The sequence below is a fragment of the Alligator sinensis genome, unplaced genomic scaffold, assembly GCF_000455745.1.
Source record: "Alligator sinensis unplaced genomic scaffold, ASM45574v1 scaffold330_1, whole genome shotgun sequence".
Lineage (NCBI taxonomy): Eukaryota > Metazoa > Chordata > Crocodylia > Alligatoridae > Alligator > Alligator sinensis.
This window is the reverse complement of record NW_005842178.1, coordinates 1,445,662-1,460,915: the sequence shown is the minus strand read 5'-3', so window position 1 is coordinate 1,460,915 and position 15,254 is coordinate 1,445,662. Positions and strand designations below refer to the sequence as shown.

The 15,254-nt window shown below is 43.9% G+C and overlaps 1 protein-coding gene across 1 annotated transcript in view; it reads right to left on the bottom strand.

The window, feature by feature from the left end:
• Positions 1–72: 72 nt before the first annotated feature.
• LOC102382486 (cytochrome b-c1 complex subunit 2, mitochondrial) overlaps positions 73–15,254 on the bottom strand; it is a 23,665-nt gene continuing 8,483 nt past the window's right edge. The window contains exons 5-14 of the mRNA XM_006026113.3: positions 14,377–14,433; positions 13,082–13,206; positions 12,592–12,689; positions 11,644–11,701; positions 11,372–11,467; positions 7,281–7,480; positions 6,960–7,040; positions 4,664–4,740; positions 2,139–2,292; positions 73–320 (exon numbers count right to left, since the gene is read on the bottom strand). Coding sequence (XP_006026175.1) covers positions 237–320; positions 2,139–2,292; positions 4,664–4,740; positions 6,960–7,040; positions 7,281–7,480; positions 11,372–11,467; positions 11,644–11,701; positions 12,592–12,689; positions 13,082–13,206; positions 14,377–14,433 — 1,030 coding nt within the window. The 3' untranslated portion in view covers positions 73–236. The remainder of the gene's footprint in view (positions 321–2,138; positions 2,293–4,663; positions 4,741–6,959; positions 7,041–7,280; positions 7,481–11,371; positions 11,468–11,643; positions 11,702–12,591; positions 12,690–13,081; positions 13,207–14,376; positions 14,434–15,254) is intronic.

Genomic DNA, 15,254 nt, shown 5'->3' with positions numbered 1-15,254 from the left:
TACTTGGTTAATTATACTGAATGTGCAGAACATACCCTATTCTTTAGGAGAAAAAAAAACAGTATACAAAAGTGTATGAATTCAGCATTTAATTCAATATGTGCAAGCCCACAAGTAATCAGATTAATGTTTTGAGACATCTGAATTCATATATAACAGGTTTGGTAGTTGATATAGAATATAACCGACTGATAGTAGAGGTCCATTTGGAATCTGCCTTCCAATTCTGTTTCATTCTACAACTCATCAAGAAAAGGGGTACTTCCCAAATCTCCAGTAGCTGCCATTGATTTCTTCCCATTAACATACTTCTTTGCAGCCTGAAAATCAGAAAGATGGAAAATATGAACAACAGTTCCCCACACTTCAGTTATAGTAAGCTGAATAGACATACTTGACTTATTTCAGAGTCCTAGCTCCAAGTGTAATTACTGCTGATTACATCATGGCATCAGGACAAAATTTATATTAGGTGGTCATAACTGTCCCAGTGTGGCGGATCAACAGAATGCTTCTAAAGCAAGTCAGAGTCCATTTGTCCAACTTCCCAATATGGATATACATGCAACTGATAAAAGATATTTGCTATTCTTGTCAGAAAAACAGGAAACAGGAAGGTTGATGGATTTGACACAGGTGTGAGCATCAAGCTAAGTGGGTTATATTCTCAGAAAGGCCACCAGCATCGTGCGAGACCACTGCTCTATGCCTCACATCTCTTAACCTTATTTTACCCTGGCCTGTCCATTTAAGCCAGGGGCTGGCAACATCTTCTGGCAGTGGGGCCAGAATGACCCAACTCAGGTTAGATGCAGACTGGCACAATGTCTTGGCCACTGCTACCACTTCTCCCCACTGTTCAGCTTGCTAGAGTTTATGCCAGTCAACTGCGGTGCGTATGGACAGACACAACTCCCCCTTTGCAAGAGGCCCACACAGGCAACTATGGTGCCGCACAGAAAGAGTCCCACTGCTGCCAAAGCTACAGCTTTATGGGCCTGATCAAAGGCTCTCTGGGCAGGTTGCCATCCCCCAATTTAAGCTAAAAGCTCACATCTCTTGCTGCATGTTTATTCAGTGCGAGGTACAATGCTGCCCCCTAGCGTCCCTGATCTAAGATGAAGTCTCTCAACATCACTGTAATATATGTGAATAGTTGCTTCTGGGAACACAGAGAGTGTGTGTGTGTGTGTGTGTGTGTGTGTGTGTGTGTGTGTGTGTGTGTGTGTGTGTGTGTGTGTGTGTGTGTGTGTGTGTGTACAGGCGACTCTTGCCATTTGCGGGGGATACATTCTTGTATCCCCCACGAATGGCAAAATCTGTGAATAAGGCACTGCGTTCACGAACACGGTGACCCTGGTGTCTGGGGGCACGGCTCTGGCAGCAGGAGTCCAACAGCAGCAAGTGCAGAGCCTCAAGGAGCTCTGGTAAGTGTTTAAAGTGTATTTCAAATATGAGTTTGGCATTCACGAATCTTTGAAACGGTGAATGCCAAACCTGCGAATGACGAGGGTTTCCTGAATTTCTAGAGGAACTGTGCTCATTTAAAGAAACAAAAATAAGATAACTAACCAACAGTATTTGTATCTCAACCTCTCAGTGAAACAGCAAAACCTGTTCATTTTTTGAACAATAATTTGAATTCGGCAAATCCTTACTTGGGCAGTTTAGAGGCTACCATCATTAGGTAAGTAAGTGTGCCAAAACAGCCAAGTGATTAAAGCAAGATAGAGTATGCTCACTGGTTTTCCAGTACAGTCATAGAATCATAGGAAAATTGGTCTGGAAACGACTTCACAAGGTCATCTAGTCCAGCCCCCTGCTCAAAGCAAACTCATTCCTGACTAAATGATCCCTGACAAGTGACAAGCTACTATCAGTAAACTAAGGTGATATGATTTAAAATATCTATCTAGCAGAGATTTGTAAATCCGGTAGAACCATGTTCTGTATGTGCATTTTTAAACTGTATCAGTATTACATTCAGCCAGTAGGGATGGAATGCCATGTCATTCCCATCCTGAGAGGTATAATATATAACAGTCTTAATTTAGGTATGTAGCAATGGCAGTCTGTTTTTGTACAGTAAAGCTTATATACTACTTTGTAGTCATTTTTATAGGGACACATTTACTTACAGTCACAATATCAGCAGTGGCTACAGAGTCAATCTTTTGAGTTACACCAGCTGGTGATGTGTGCGTACCAAATATCAATGCCTCCAAGCCAATTTCATTCAGCAACCCATCTGTGGTCTCAAGTGACAACAAATATGTGGCTTTTGCCTGGTTTCTGCCAAAAAAAATTGAAAATAATCAAATCAATTGGTCTTCTGGTGTTACCCAGTATGTAACCACTCAGGAAACCCTCACTTGGTCTGTGTATTTTTGTGCAGTGTACACCTCAGACTTGCTTTTCCTGAACAGTTGCTTCTGATGCCCTAAAGTTCTGAAGCTGAGTTCCTTGTTCCTTACCAAAGAGTTCAGAAGTCTTACTATGCTGAAATTCAAGGTCTCATTTGCAAATGTAGAAGCCTCAGCAAGAGGCACTAAAACTGGACAAAAGTCTAGGAAGAGGTAGGAGAGGCTCTTTCACTCCTTCAAAATCAAAAGCCCTATCTACCAGTTAGAAAGCTCTGAAACCCTTTTTAAAACCATCAACACCCCATTAAAGAGCAGAAGACACAGGAAAGAGCCCACATGCAGTACCCAAAGCAGAAATCACAGCATACTGCCCTTTTTCCAGCAGTTGGGCATCAGAGGTTAGTTTCTCATCAAGCCTTTGCCCCTTGTACCTCACTGCTGCACTCTGTGCATTACCACAAAAATTGTGTATTAGCCTCTAGCTAGCAGTTGTCAGCTTAAGATAGAGCCCTTTGCTAGCTATTTCCAAACAAGTAGCCACATGTAACTATTTGATCTGTTCTATGCAGGAATATTCAAGTTCAACTGTGGCAATTTGTTTTAAGCCTCATATCAAAAACCTCTAATTAGGAAGTCTCACTCACAACAGATGTATGCAGAAACGTTCATATCTTGTACTTGTTTTATGGCAAAGTCTTAACAATGTTACATTTTTGGTATAACAATTTAATGCTTTGTCATAAAGCTTGCTAAATGCTGCACTTGTTACCTCATTGTCCTTTATTTGCTTAGAGCAGGTACTTATAGCTATTGATATGAGAATCTAGTTTAGTCTATGCTATTATCTTCTACTGTTTTATTTTTTTAATTGTAAAATAGAAACAACTGAAATTGGTGACCTGTGCTACACAGGTCACATTAGCTAAATGTTAGACTACACTAGAAACTGAAATTTGCATCACATAGTAATTGTGGCTCTCTCATTACAGCAAGGGACTTCGGAAGAAAAAGAAAACACTCCTACAAGAAAACCAAGAGAAATGAAATATATACTTCCCTAGTATTAGGAAACAGTCTTGAGCACTGCAAGCAAAACAATTAGAAGATTTAAGACCTGCCTACAGTTTATGACAAAGATATAATAATATATCATGTTTTGAATGTTATCATGTAACAGGAATTAAACAAAATTGACACTACAATAAATGTTTAATGTATCCAAGAATGGCAATAGTAGTTTTATTGTTTTGAGATCGACTGGGACTACTTGAAGAAGAGGCGCCTAAAGTACAATTTCAGAGCTTAAATGCACTTTAAATATTATTCCAACTTCAAGTCCCTGTATATTAATTCTTAATTGGCTAATTAGGTCTACAGGCCTGAGAATCAAAACTTTGTATTTGCCACTTCTTAACAGCAAAGCAATCTTACCCAACAGGACTCCGAGGACATCATACTTAGACCTTGTGGATAATGCAATACCACTACAGTTTAGTACTTCATATTTTCAAGTCATTATAAATAACCACTTGCATGGTTTCATTATTACAGTGGTTTGAGGATGTATAATACCAAGCATTTGCTAAATATTACAGGCTGGGGATTCACTGCAGTCTTATCCTGAAGGGTATTAACTAAATATCACCATTTGTGATTCTAATTGAATAATGTTTCCTTACTATTACTTGATGTGCTTAGACTACAGCTTCTTCTGATGACTGTCATTTTTTATTTTTAGTACAGAAATAGTTATTAGTAAGAGCTCTGTTCTAAAAGAATCTTAAGGAGTTTCTACAGGAAAGCATATAGTGCAATTTTGTAATTACAGGTTTCCCTCACCAACCAGTTTTGAGTACCCACGCTTCAGAGAAGGGAAAGGGTACAGTCAGAAGATACCCCCTACAGCTCCCTGTCCCTGCTCGTGCCTCTCACCCCCCACCCCACCCCTGGCCTTGCTGGTGCCCCTCACCCCCCACCCACAGCATCTGCTCCCCCAGCCCTGCCAGTTTTGCCAACCACGGGAACTTTCAGGCACCTAATTCCCGTGATTGGCAAGGGAAACCTGTATACCAGTATTACTATAAAAGAAAATAAGTCAGCAGGAGTGGCATGAAATCCCCATTCCTAAACAAATAACTAGACTAGGGCATCTTACAGAGAATCTTTACCTAGGCAGTTATGTTGTACAGCTCTGCAGCTGTAACTTTTGCTTTGTTATTAACATAGCAGCAGACAGTATTATAAAACTCTAATGAAAAGCAAACTGGTATTCATTAGACACTTTTTTTCCATCAACTTACTTAGCCCTTTGGACATCTTCCTCTGTGATGTTTCCCTGAGCAATTGCCTTTACCTGATCCATTGCAGCCTTTATGACCTGGGCAGGGGGTGGGAAAAAAAAATTATATTTTGCAGTAGCAGCTTGACCCTTAGTGAGTAAGAAAGAGGGAGGAAGGGAGAGACATTTGTTTTAAAGGCTGCTTGTTTCACTTACCATATTTAAAAACAGACCAGTAAAATATTTAAGAGAAGTGATCAGTACAACTACAAGCCTGTTGGTCTGGTACAATGGATATGCAAGACTTTAGAGCAGTGGTTCCTAACAGGGTTGCTGTAGCACCAGAGAGAACCATGAAACCCACTTCGGTGATTTTAAGACAGGCGCTCCCAAAGCAGCACCTATTGAAAAACTTCCCCATGTGCACTCATGATACATTAGGGCTCTCTGATTCACCTAAAGGAGGCAGCAGCTGGCTTAAGCTGTAGCTGTTCTTGGTCTGTGCCCACCCCTCCCCCTGCCAATGTTCCTCCCAGAAACAGAGGGCCATGGAACAGGAAGGGTTTAGATTACCTGGAATTCTTCAGTCCGGGAAGAGCATGGGTTGGGAAGGGGGAAGGGAGCTGGATAAAGAAGAGTTACAGTCTGAGCTAGTTCCTGCCTGCTTTAAACCAATTGGAGAGCCCTAATGTAGGAAGGGATTGTGCATGTGCCAATGCCCTTTTCATGCTGCCTCTGCAGGTATGCAAGGTAGTTTTGTCTAGAGGCAACTGCACATGGCTGAGAGGCATTGAAGTAAGTTAAGGCAGCACCAAGAGTGGTTTCAACCAGTGCTGCTGCCATATTCAAAAGCGGGGCCAGAACTCTAAAAATATTGCAAATCGCTGCTTTATAGCAATGAGCAAACGAGGACCTGGAGGTAAATGGAAAAATTATACAAAATGCAGTGGGCTTAACAAAAGCTTAACATGTCCAACTAATCTAATATCTTTCTCTGATCGCTTCTTTTTTCCTTTAATACAGACCACGGGACTTTAAAGCTTTACTGAAATTCAATAAAAGATGAAGGAGATTAGAGTAAGAAAGTACCTAATGGGAAAAAGAAACACAAACCAGCCACGGGGCTGTGTTGAAAGGGGAATTATCAGAGTAGAGAAAGGTTAACAGAGTTATTCATAGATTGAACTTAGGACTTTAATATTTTCATTAATTAACTAGGTACAAAATAGAAATGTACCAATGAGTTATACAGACAAAAGTGGGAGGCACAGTCAATACAATGGAATACTGGAATATCAGAAAGGAAGAAATGGATGACCTTGAAGATTAATGGCAACAAGATGAAATTTAGTATTAAAAAAATGTGGTCATGCCAAATTCTGCTTTAATCAGGGAACTCAAGGTGGGGGTGCAAGAGAAGAGAGAGACTAAGAACTTTTTTTTTAAACTAACAAAAAAACGCTAAGGGGGGAATGGGAAAAGAGAAGAGTGATTTTTTTTTTTTTTATATATATAAAACATTTAGAGGCATAAAGCAGGGACAGAGAGAAGACCAATTTAAGCTAGAATTTTTGTCCAAAGAACAGAGAGGTTCTTCAGTAAGTTAAGGCTGAAAATTAGAAGGCTGCTGATCATCAAGCTGTGAGATTCTAGAATAGCCTTCAAAGCCAGTAGCAGTGACAACAATCCTAACTACTTTTAAGAAGCCTGATCAGGATAATATGATGCAACTGCCTGTGATAAGAGGGGTCTGGGAAGGACCATCTGGGCCACATTCTCTTATTCTTCCAATCAATCATATACTGACAGCCTCATACAATAGTTATTGTACACTGAACACAACAATCCAGCATGGCCAGGGATAGAGCTTGCAATCTGCTCAAAATCTTGTATTGGCTTCATAGAAATTTCAAATCCTTAATAATGAATGTGATCAGGAGCTCCTTCTCAAGAGGGGATTCAAATCCAGCTCTTTCAGATGATACAGCCAATGGATGGAATTTTCATAAATGTGAGTTTTGAAACAGACATTCAATAATTCAAGTTATTTTGTTGCTGCAAATTCATTTTTTCACTTGTACTTTGTTGAAGGTAAGCCCTATTCCCTGCTTCTCTTTATAGGTATAGCCATTTATTGAACACACATTTCCAAATGAAAACCAGTTTAGTTAGTGTTTTAATCCTAGTAAAATTACCATATACATTTTAAAAAGTGTCAGAATTAAACCTATCATTCGAAATCAGAGTTAAATACATTAAATTCTATCAGAGGCATAAGTCAAAGTAATCTAACTGACAACTCTGAATCAGCAATTTACCTCTCCAGCTGCCGAAGCTTGAGATATGACATAAATCCCAAAGAGTCCAGTATCGGAGTAATTAACGTTAAATGATGAAGCCTGTGAAACAAAATTAACTTCAATTATTGCATTTCAATAACAAGGCAGAATAGCCCAATGTCTTCTACAGGAAAATAGTTATAGGCAGCATCCAAGACAAAGCAATTTAGAAAGGTAGATTCTACTTTTGGAATATGGCTTTCAGTGTTACAAGGGGACTTTAGCGTGCTGTACATTTTCCCCTCCCGCAATGCATTAACTTTTTAGCAATATAAGTTTGTAACACACTTTTGGACTCACATCAAATGGTAAGTTAGTTGCTTTAGCAACTGCTTGGAATAGTTTGCTGGTAATATTGCTTCCCCTTTTGATAAGAGGCCCTGGATCTAGGACATGCTGAAGGACAGTAAAGGCATTTGCTTCTTCACTCCCAAGAACAGCTCCTTCTGCCACTACAGCAGCATGGACAAGGCTATTGCCGTTTTGTTCTCGGATCTCACCTGGAAATAAAAACAAAGGTATACTGCAAGTAAGCTAACTGCATATCAAACACACAACAGTGTTAATTGGATGCTACTGTTCATCTCCAAGGAGGAGAGGAGCACATTATTTTATTGCAATAACATGGCCCAGAACATAATACCCACCTGGTTTTTGAAAGGCAGCATGAAGAAAGAAAAGGATTACGAGATGCACTGATATATTGGTTCATACCAGACTGACACCGATAAAAGGAAAATTGACGCCATCGGCAATTGGCTTTTTTGGCCGGTGTAGCTGATAAATGCCACTAATAAATGCTGCGTACATGTGTGCAGCCGCAGCATACATGAGGCCAGGAATGCAGCCCAACAGCTTGGAGAGCAGTGTCCAGTGGTAAGTCTGTGGGGGCTGAGGGGAGGGGTGAAAGGGGTGTGGCAGGGCAGACTGAAGCACCCACAGAGGCAGAGGGAGTGGGGGGCTGGGGCAGGGGAAGGCACTGCCCAGCCAGGGCGAGGCAGCTGCCTGCTGCTGTGCACACCCGTGGGGCGGCATAGGGAGCATGTGATCCTCGGATTTGTGTGCAAAGTGAGGGCAGGCTGTGATGCCCTCAGGGTGGATGGGGGTGGGGCAGGCGGTCACACTGGGAGGGGTGGGTACGGGGTGGGCTTTGGCAGAAAATTCCCTGTAGCCACCCTGTCGCCCCCTCCCAGTGCTGCCCCCACCTGTCCTGAGCACAGCTCCAGCCCATCCCCCACCGGGAAGAGGCCAGCACAGCCCCCGGCCGTGAGCCTACAGCGAGCAGCCCAGCCTTGCCCCGTGCACAAATCTAGGAGGCACTTGCCCCGCCTACCCCACCCCCGGGGGGTGCACAGTGGCAGGGAGCTGCTCCCCCTCCCTACAAACCCTGGATGAGCCATCCACAGCTCTGTCCCATGCCCTGCCCCAACCTGGCTGAGCAGCACCTACCCCTGCTCCAGCCCCACGCTCTCCCTTGCTGTGGGGGCCTCAATCTGCCCGCCACATGCCCCTTCCCTCCCCCAATAGACTTACTGGTAGGACGCTGCTCACCAAGCTGCATATTGGCTATCAGTTCAGTATCAGCCAAAAAAACCATCTTATCGATGCACCCCTAAAAAAGATCTTGCCTCGTAGTATGGCAAATACCATATTTCACGGTGTACAAGTCGAAGTTTGAAACCAAAACGTTTACCCTTAAATTTCCACCTCAACTTACATACCATATCAATACTTCAGCTGGACCCCACCACACAGTCCAGGGGACGTCACCACCATGGAAGGAAGGACCAGGCCGCCCCTGCAGCTCAGGAGCTGCTCAGCCCGGCAGCGGCTTGTCCCCCAGCTGTGGGAGAGGCAGGCAGGCTCTGCCAAAGGTTTGGCGCCCCCAGGGAAGGGGATGTCTTGCCACATGGGCAGCATGGTGGGAGGGGGGGGCAGCAGGAGGGTGGCAGGGTATGCTGGCGACAGGAGAAGGCAGTGGGGACAGTGTGGGAGGCATTGGAAGCCCAGGCAGCACTCAGCCCTGCCTGACACCCCTAGCCTCCCCATCACCCCTGCTCAACACCCCGTGCTGCTCATGGGGCAAGGCAGCCCCTTCCTGGGCAATGCCAGGCTTCCTGCAGGCTGCAGGAGCCTGCTGAAGGCAGAAGCAGTGAGGGGCATGTTCCTGCTTTTGGTAGAGCCTGCCCACTCCGCCCCCAGGCTGGGGGGCAAGCTGCCGCCAGGCTGGGCAGCCCGTGAGCAGCAGGGAAGCTCAATTCTTCCCTTTGTGGCAGACGTGCCCCCCGGACCTGGCCAAACAGGCTGCCAGTGGGCCAGGTGCTGCCTGAGCTCAGACACACTTGATCCAACTCTCACACAAACCCATCCGAGCTTCCAGCACCTCACATGTCCCTGCCGCCTTCTCCTACTACCAGCACACCCAGTCACCCTCCTGCCAACCCCGTGATGAGGTGGGGTCGACTTATACACATCTATGACAAGCCTAACTTTTTTGAGCAGAAATATGGGGTTGACTTACACGCGTTGACTTGTACAACGTAAAATATGTTGACTGAATATAAGCAGGTAGGGAGCCGAGCCTCCTTCTGAACCTGCTACCAAGCCCTGCTTGCCACATCATCCAGCAGGGATCCAGAAATTTGGCAGTGAGGAGGTGGTGGCAACATTAACTGCCATCGCTCCTAGAGCCGTGGTAAGTAATGCTGCCATACTCCCCTACCACCAAGTTTCTGGACCTGCGGGGATCCACATTTCTCAAGTATAATGCACACCCCAATTTCCACCAGCTGATTTTCAGGAAAGTGATTTATTTTTTATGCAATAAAATATGGTATTTCTAGCCAGCAATTAAGCTTATCCAAAAAAGAAGTTACTGAGCACTATGTTAGGATGTGAAAATTTAGAGTTGCCTATCTCACACTAACTCTTTGTGGATACCCATAATGCACATCAAAATGCCTTTATGAGAAGTAGCTTACAACTTTAGAGGAGTATACTACCTCACATTCTGCATGCACTCAAAGTAGCTGCAAAAACTGACACTACATAGTGCACTGTAAATTTACCCCCTAGCTTGCTGCTCACAAACTTCCCATAAGGAAAATTCCCAAGAAGACATTAACATAGATTTATTATTTATTAGGTGTCTGCAAGATTAGCTCTTGTAATAGGAAACAACAAACATCAAAATCTGGTGAGAAGGAAAACTAGTCCCTTTATTTTTATAGAATAGGAAAGGTGGAAGTCTTACTTGTTTTCAAATTACTCACAAGCACAAAGAGAAATTCAAATGGAGATGTTGTCTGTGCCTGGTTTGAATATGGTTCTACTTCCCTTATGGCAAAAGCTACAAAATTCAGTGAGCATCTTCTTCAAGGGAAAAAACTGTACACAAAACCTACTCACTCAAAAGTTAAATGCACTGTTTCCAGAGGTAATCAATGAATACAGGGTGCATCTGTGTTTAATTAATGCAACAGATGCAATAAATTCTGGAGCAAAGTTTATGCCTGAGTTAAATGTTCCTAAGCACAGCATTTACAGGTGCAGCCAGGACAGCAGCACTTTGAGGTTGGGGGGAGAGGGGGTTCAACCCTGGCCTCTGGGTGGCAGCAGTGGACAGGTTGGCTGGGGCACAAAAATTGGATGTGTGGAGCAGTGTAGCTAGGTGGCAGGCAGGGGTCTGACCACCTGCTGCCTGGGCTGACCAGGTGCAATTGCTTCCTGCAGTCACCATTTACATGAGCATTTGATTACAGTTTTGACTCCTGTCAGGGACAGTACGATCTTACAGCAGAATTAATTAGTTTACTGTGCTCTAATACTGGTACACGCGTAGACAGTAACTGGAGCTAAAAAGTCAACTCCACAGTAAAGTGCACATGTAGATTCACCCACTGTGGATAAAAAATGCTCAGTATTAGATCAGATACAGCACTGAAGAGACATAAACCAATATTTAGCTTTTGCATGAACTGCCCGACTGGGTTAGTAGGACTTCTCTGAAAGAAACACTTGCAGTATTCCCAGAAAGCTCTCTGTATTCAGCTTCTCACACTCTCAGAACACTAAAGCCTGAGTTTTTAATTTAATGGAACAGAATGCAAGGATGATCCTGTGATTAAGGCACTGGACTAGGGACTGGAAATTTAAGTTGAGCTCCCAGTTTTGCTACTAGGTCCCATCTGTAGAGAGAGTTTTCTTCTTTTGCCTTCTGTTTAAATTACATAGAAATTTCTTTGCAGCAGGAACTTCTGCGCAGTGACAAGCACAACATGGCAATTTCAGTTGGGACTTTATTTAAAAAAAAAAAAATAATAATTCCTTCATAGTTCCTACACCAATACTCTGTTTGTAATTAAGACAGCAATATCAAATACTGGCCTTACCTCCAAGATATTGTGCCTTAGCTCGAGAAGAACCAGCTCCACCCCTGATATTTAGAAATTGCTCTCCAACCTGTTTTAGGTCAGACTGGCTTACACCTGCAACACAATATTTTCATTTCAAGGAGTTGCATGGAATTTACAGTGGCAGAATAACAACTTGAGTCAAAAAGCAATGGTGTGTTAGACACTTAACTGTTTGACTTTCAAAGCAGAAGTTCGATTTCTTCCATATATTTTCTGCATAATACACAACATGCTAAATTAATACATACCTATTCCCACTAGAGCCATCCGTGCACTTGTGAAGTTGTTCTGTACAAAGTGGTGAAGCTGCAATAATTAAGTGTTCATTTCAGAACAGTTCCACATAAATGAAATGAAGTAGCAAACATCAGATTCTGCACATAACTGTATCAATTGTTCTAATGCTGCAATTTTTAGTGCATCAAATGTTGAAGCTTCTGGCAGCTATTATCTGCCATGAACACTGTTTTGCACTCTCCTCAATGACAGAAGGACCCTACTAATGCCACACTTTGTACCAGGAATTTTAATAATCATGCCATCAAATGACAGTGGAACTCTTACATTTATGTCAAATGGGGAAATTGATTAAAATTTAGACTCAAAAACTGCATATGCTGTTTTAAATCCATAAGCGTCTATATAACTGAGAACTGAGCTAGGCAGCACTCCGGTAAGGCAATCATCCAAGGCGGGCTCAGAAGATGATCCTAATGAACTACAGTATTTATTTGATTTATACTGACCTATCTGAAAAAATCTTAGTGACTTACAATACACAAACAACCTATAAAGTCACAGGTTAGGGCTCGATACCTGCAATAACTTTGCCAGTCTCCTGTACCCAGCAGCACAGCCCTCAAAACCTCCATACTATGCAGCATGTTGCTTTTTGTACCATACTTCTGCAGTAAAGCTTTTATAAGTTGAGTGTTTTTCTTGTGATAAATTCATGTACTACAAACGTAGCTTTTCCAAATGCTTCTGAATCACAGTAGATAAGACATGTGACTTTATGACACCTTGTAACTAAATTTAAATGTCAGAAATAGACTGAACAACATGTAATAAGAGCACACACACTTCCCTTTCGGGAAACTTTCACAATAAATTCAATCTGCATTTTTTACAAGAGAAACAAAACAGAGCTTCACACCTTATTATTTATCCATTAGCTACAATTGATATATTCCTACCTGTTCAGGTGTGATTTTCCCAACTGCATAATCTGGACAATACAAGGAATTTGCAAGAGCATTCCGATAAGCTACAGCATGTAAGTTTTCAAGAACACCTAAAAACAGAAGAGACAGATTATTACTGAACAGAAAAATTAACCACTTACACTGATGTGAAGAGATGGGAAGAACAAATGAAGGCACTGCCATAATGGACCAGAACTGTGATCCGTTTGAGAACAGCCAGCCACAGATGATATGGAGGCAGGCACAAGACACCCTGCATTAGGGCAGGTCTGGTATAATTCACCTCACCCCTTTTCCCCCCTCTATCTGATTCTATAGTAACATGTTACATCCATGACCGCTTTTCTCCAACAAAAGACTGGAAAATTAACTGAAATGGTAAAATTACTTAAAGTAGAGTAAAAATCTAGTGTTTGCAGGTCACTTTTTTAAAAAGTCAATTCTTGTGAAACCACCATAACAGATCAGGAAATGTACCTACCAACTTGCAGATTCTGAAAGGCAATTGTCTTATCAATCTTTAATTGCGGTTGGAGCGCGGTTACTTCCCAAGGCCTGAACTCAGGAGCTGTAGTAACATTAATTAGATACTCCATTACTGTATCACTAAAAACACAAGGAGACAAAAGGTATAAAGGATGTATTAGATTCTTTCAAGTAAAAAAGAAAATGGTAAAATAGAGTAGCAAGAACTAGGGATGCACCGATAGAGATTTTGAAGGCTGATACCGATAGCCGATTTTTAAGGAGGCATATTAGCTGATATGATCCAATTTCCGATACAGCTGCATGCAGCTGGTAAGTCGGTTGTGGCGGAAGGAAAGCGGGAGGAACGGGATGTGGGGGAGGCAGATCAACACCCCCGCCCCAGTGAGGGAGGGAGTGGAGTTGGGGTAGGTGATGCCCAGCTGGGGCGGAGTACAAGATGGAGCTGCAGCTCATCTGGGGGTGCAAGGTGGGGGAGCGGCTCCCACCACTGTGCGCACCCTGGGAGTGCATGCGAGGGGGCATGTCCCCATATCTATGTGGGGAGGGGCTGGGCTGGGCTGAGCTCTGGGTGGGCAGTGGCAGCACTGAGGGGAAGGGCTATGGGAGGGGGGCTATGGTGAAATATGGGGTGGCTACAGGCCCCCCCCCATAGCCCCTCTCCCAGCACCGCCCCCCACCCCCGTGCCCGCCCAGGGTGCGAGCAGCAGCAGGAGCCGGCCCTCTATCCCATGCCCCGCTGGACAAGCTGCGACTTCATCCCATGCCCCACCCCAGCTGGGCAGCGCCTACCCCACTCCCTCCCTCACCATGGGAGTGTTGATCTGCTCCCCCACGTGTTTCCTCCCCCTTCCCCGTCCACAACAGACTTACCAGCTGCAGGCAGTTCTCCAAGCTGCTGGGCTGTGCTCCTTGCTGCCTGTTTGCTGTGCTGCGGCTGCATGCAAGCACGGGCATTTAATCGGCCAAATTATCGTCTGCTTCAGGCCGATCTCTGATGTAGACAATTTTGTTTATATTGGTGCCGATCCAATACTGGACCGATAATACTGGTGCACCTCTAGTAAGAACCCAACTTTACGGTACAGAGCACATGAATGCTGCAGAACAATATAATCAAGCAAAGCATCAGAATATTAGTGGTTGGCATAAGTCATTCATAAGGGCATAACATTAAATACTAGTACTTTTACTGCCGTTTAAAAAAAAAAATGAAATTCTGCAATTTGTCCAGGGTATTTTGAAGAAAATATACTGTATATTAAAATGTTTCCACATCCAGGTACTTACACATCATCACGCAGGCAGTCAACAGAGTATATCATGTTCTCTCTCGTAGAGGTCACGCTGAATTGAAAGAAACATCCTTTTTAGAAGCATGTACTACAGGTGTGGGGTTTAAATATTAGTTCTTGACAGATTTGAATTCCCTTGTCTAGGGAATTCAAATAGTGTAGAGGCCTCAGGTGCCTCTACACTAATGCTCGGAGTATGGGGAATAAATAGGAGGAACTCGCCCTCAGAATAGCCAGTTCAAACCCAGACATAGTAGGGATCACAGAAACATGGCGGGATTCATCCCATGACTGGGCAGTGAGCATTAGGGGCTATAGGCTCTACAGGCGGGATAGAGAAGGAAAGGAGGGGGTGTGGTGCTCTATGTCAAAGAGCAATTCACATCCTCTGCCAGCAAAATGGGGTCGGAGGAAGAGCAAGCTGAAGTGCTTTGGGTCAAGATACAAGGGGGTCGTGGGGAGAGGGATGTAACGGTGGGGGTCTACTACAGACCCCCCAACCAAGGGGAGGAGCTGGACCGAGAATTTTTGGGCCAGCTTGCAGAGGCACTTAAGGCAAGAGATGTAGTTGTCGGGGTAATTTAGATCACCCATGACATCTGCTGGGAGGCCAGTCAGCCAGGTTGGACCGATCCAGGAGGTTCCTGGCCAAGATACAGGACCTCCACTTAACCCAGGAGGTGCACAGTCCCACCAGAGGAAATGCCCTGTTGGACCTGGTGCTGGCCACAGGCAACGATCTGGGTAAGGGGCCCCCAGGTCCTTGACCACCTGGGTGATAGCGATCATCGCTTGCTGGAATTCATCATCCAGCGCAGGGTGACAAGGGCCTGCAGCAAGGCGGTAGCCCTAGACTTCAAGACGGCCAACTTC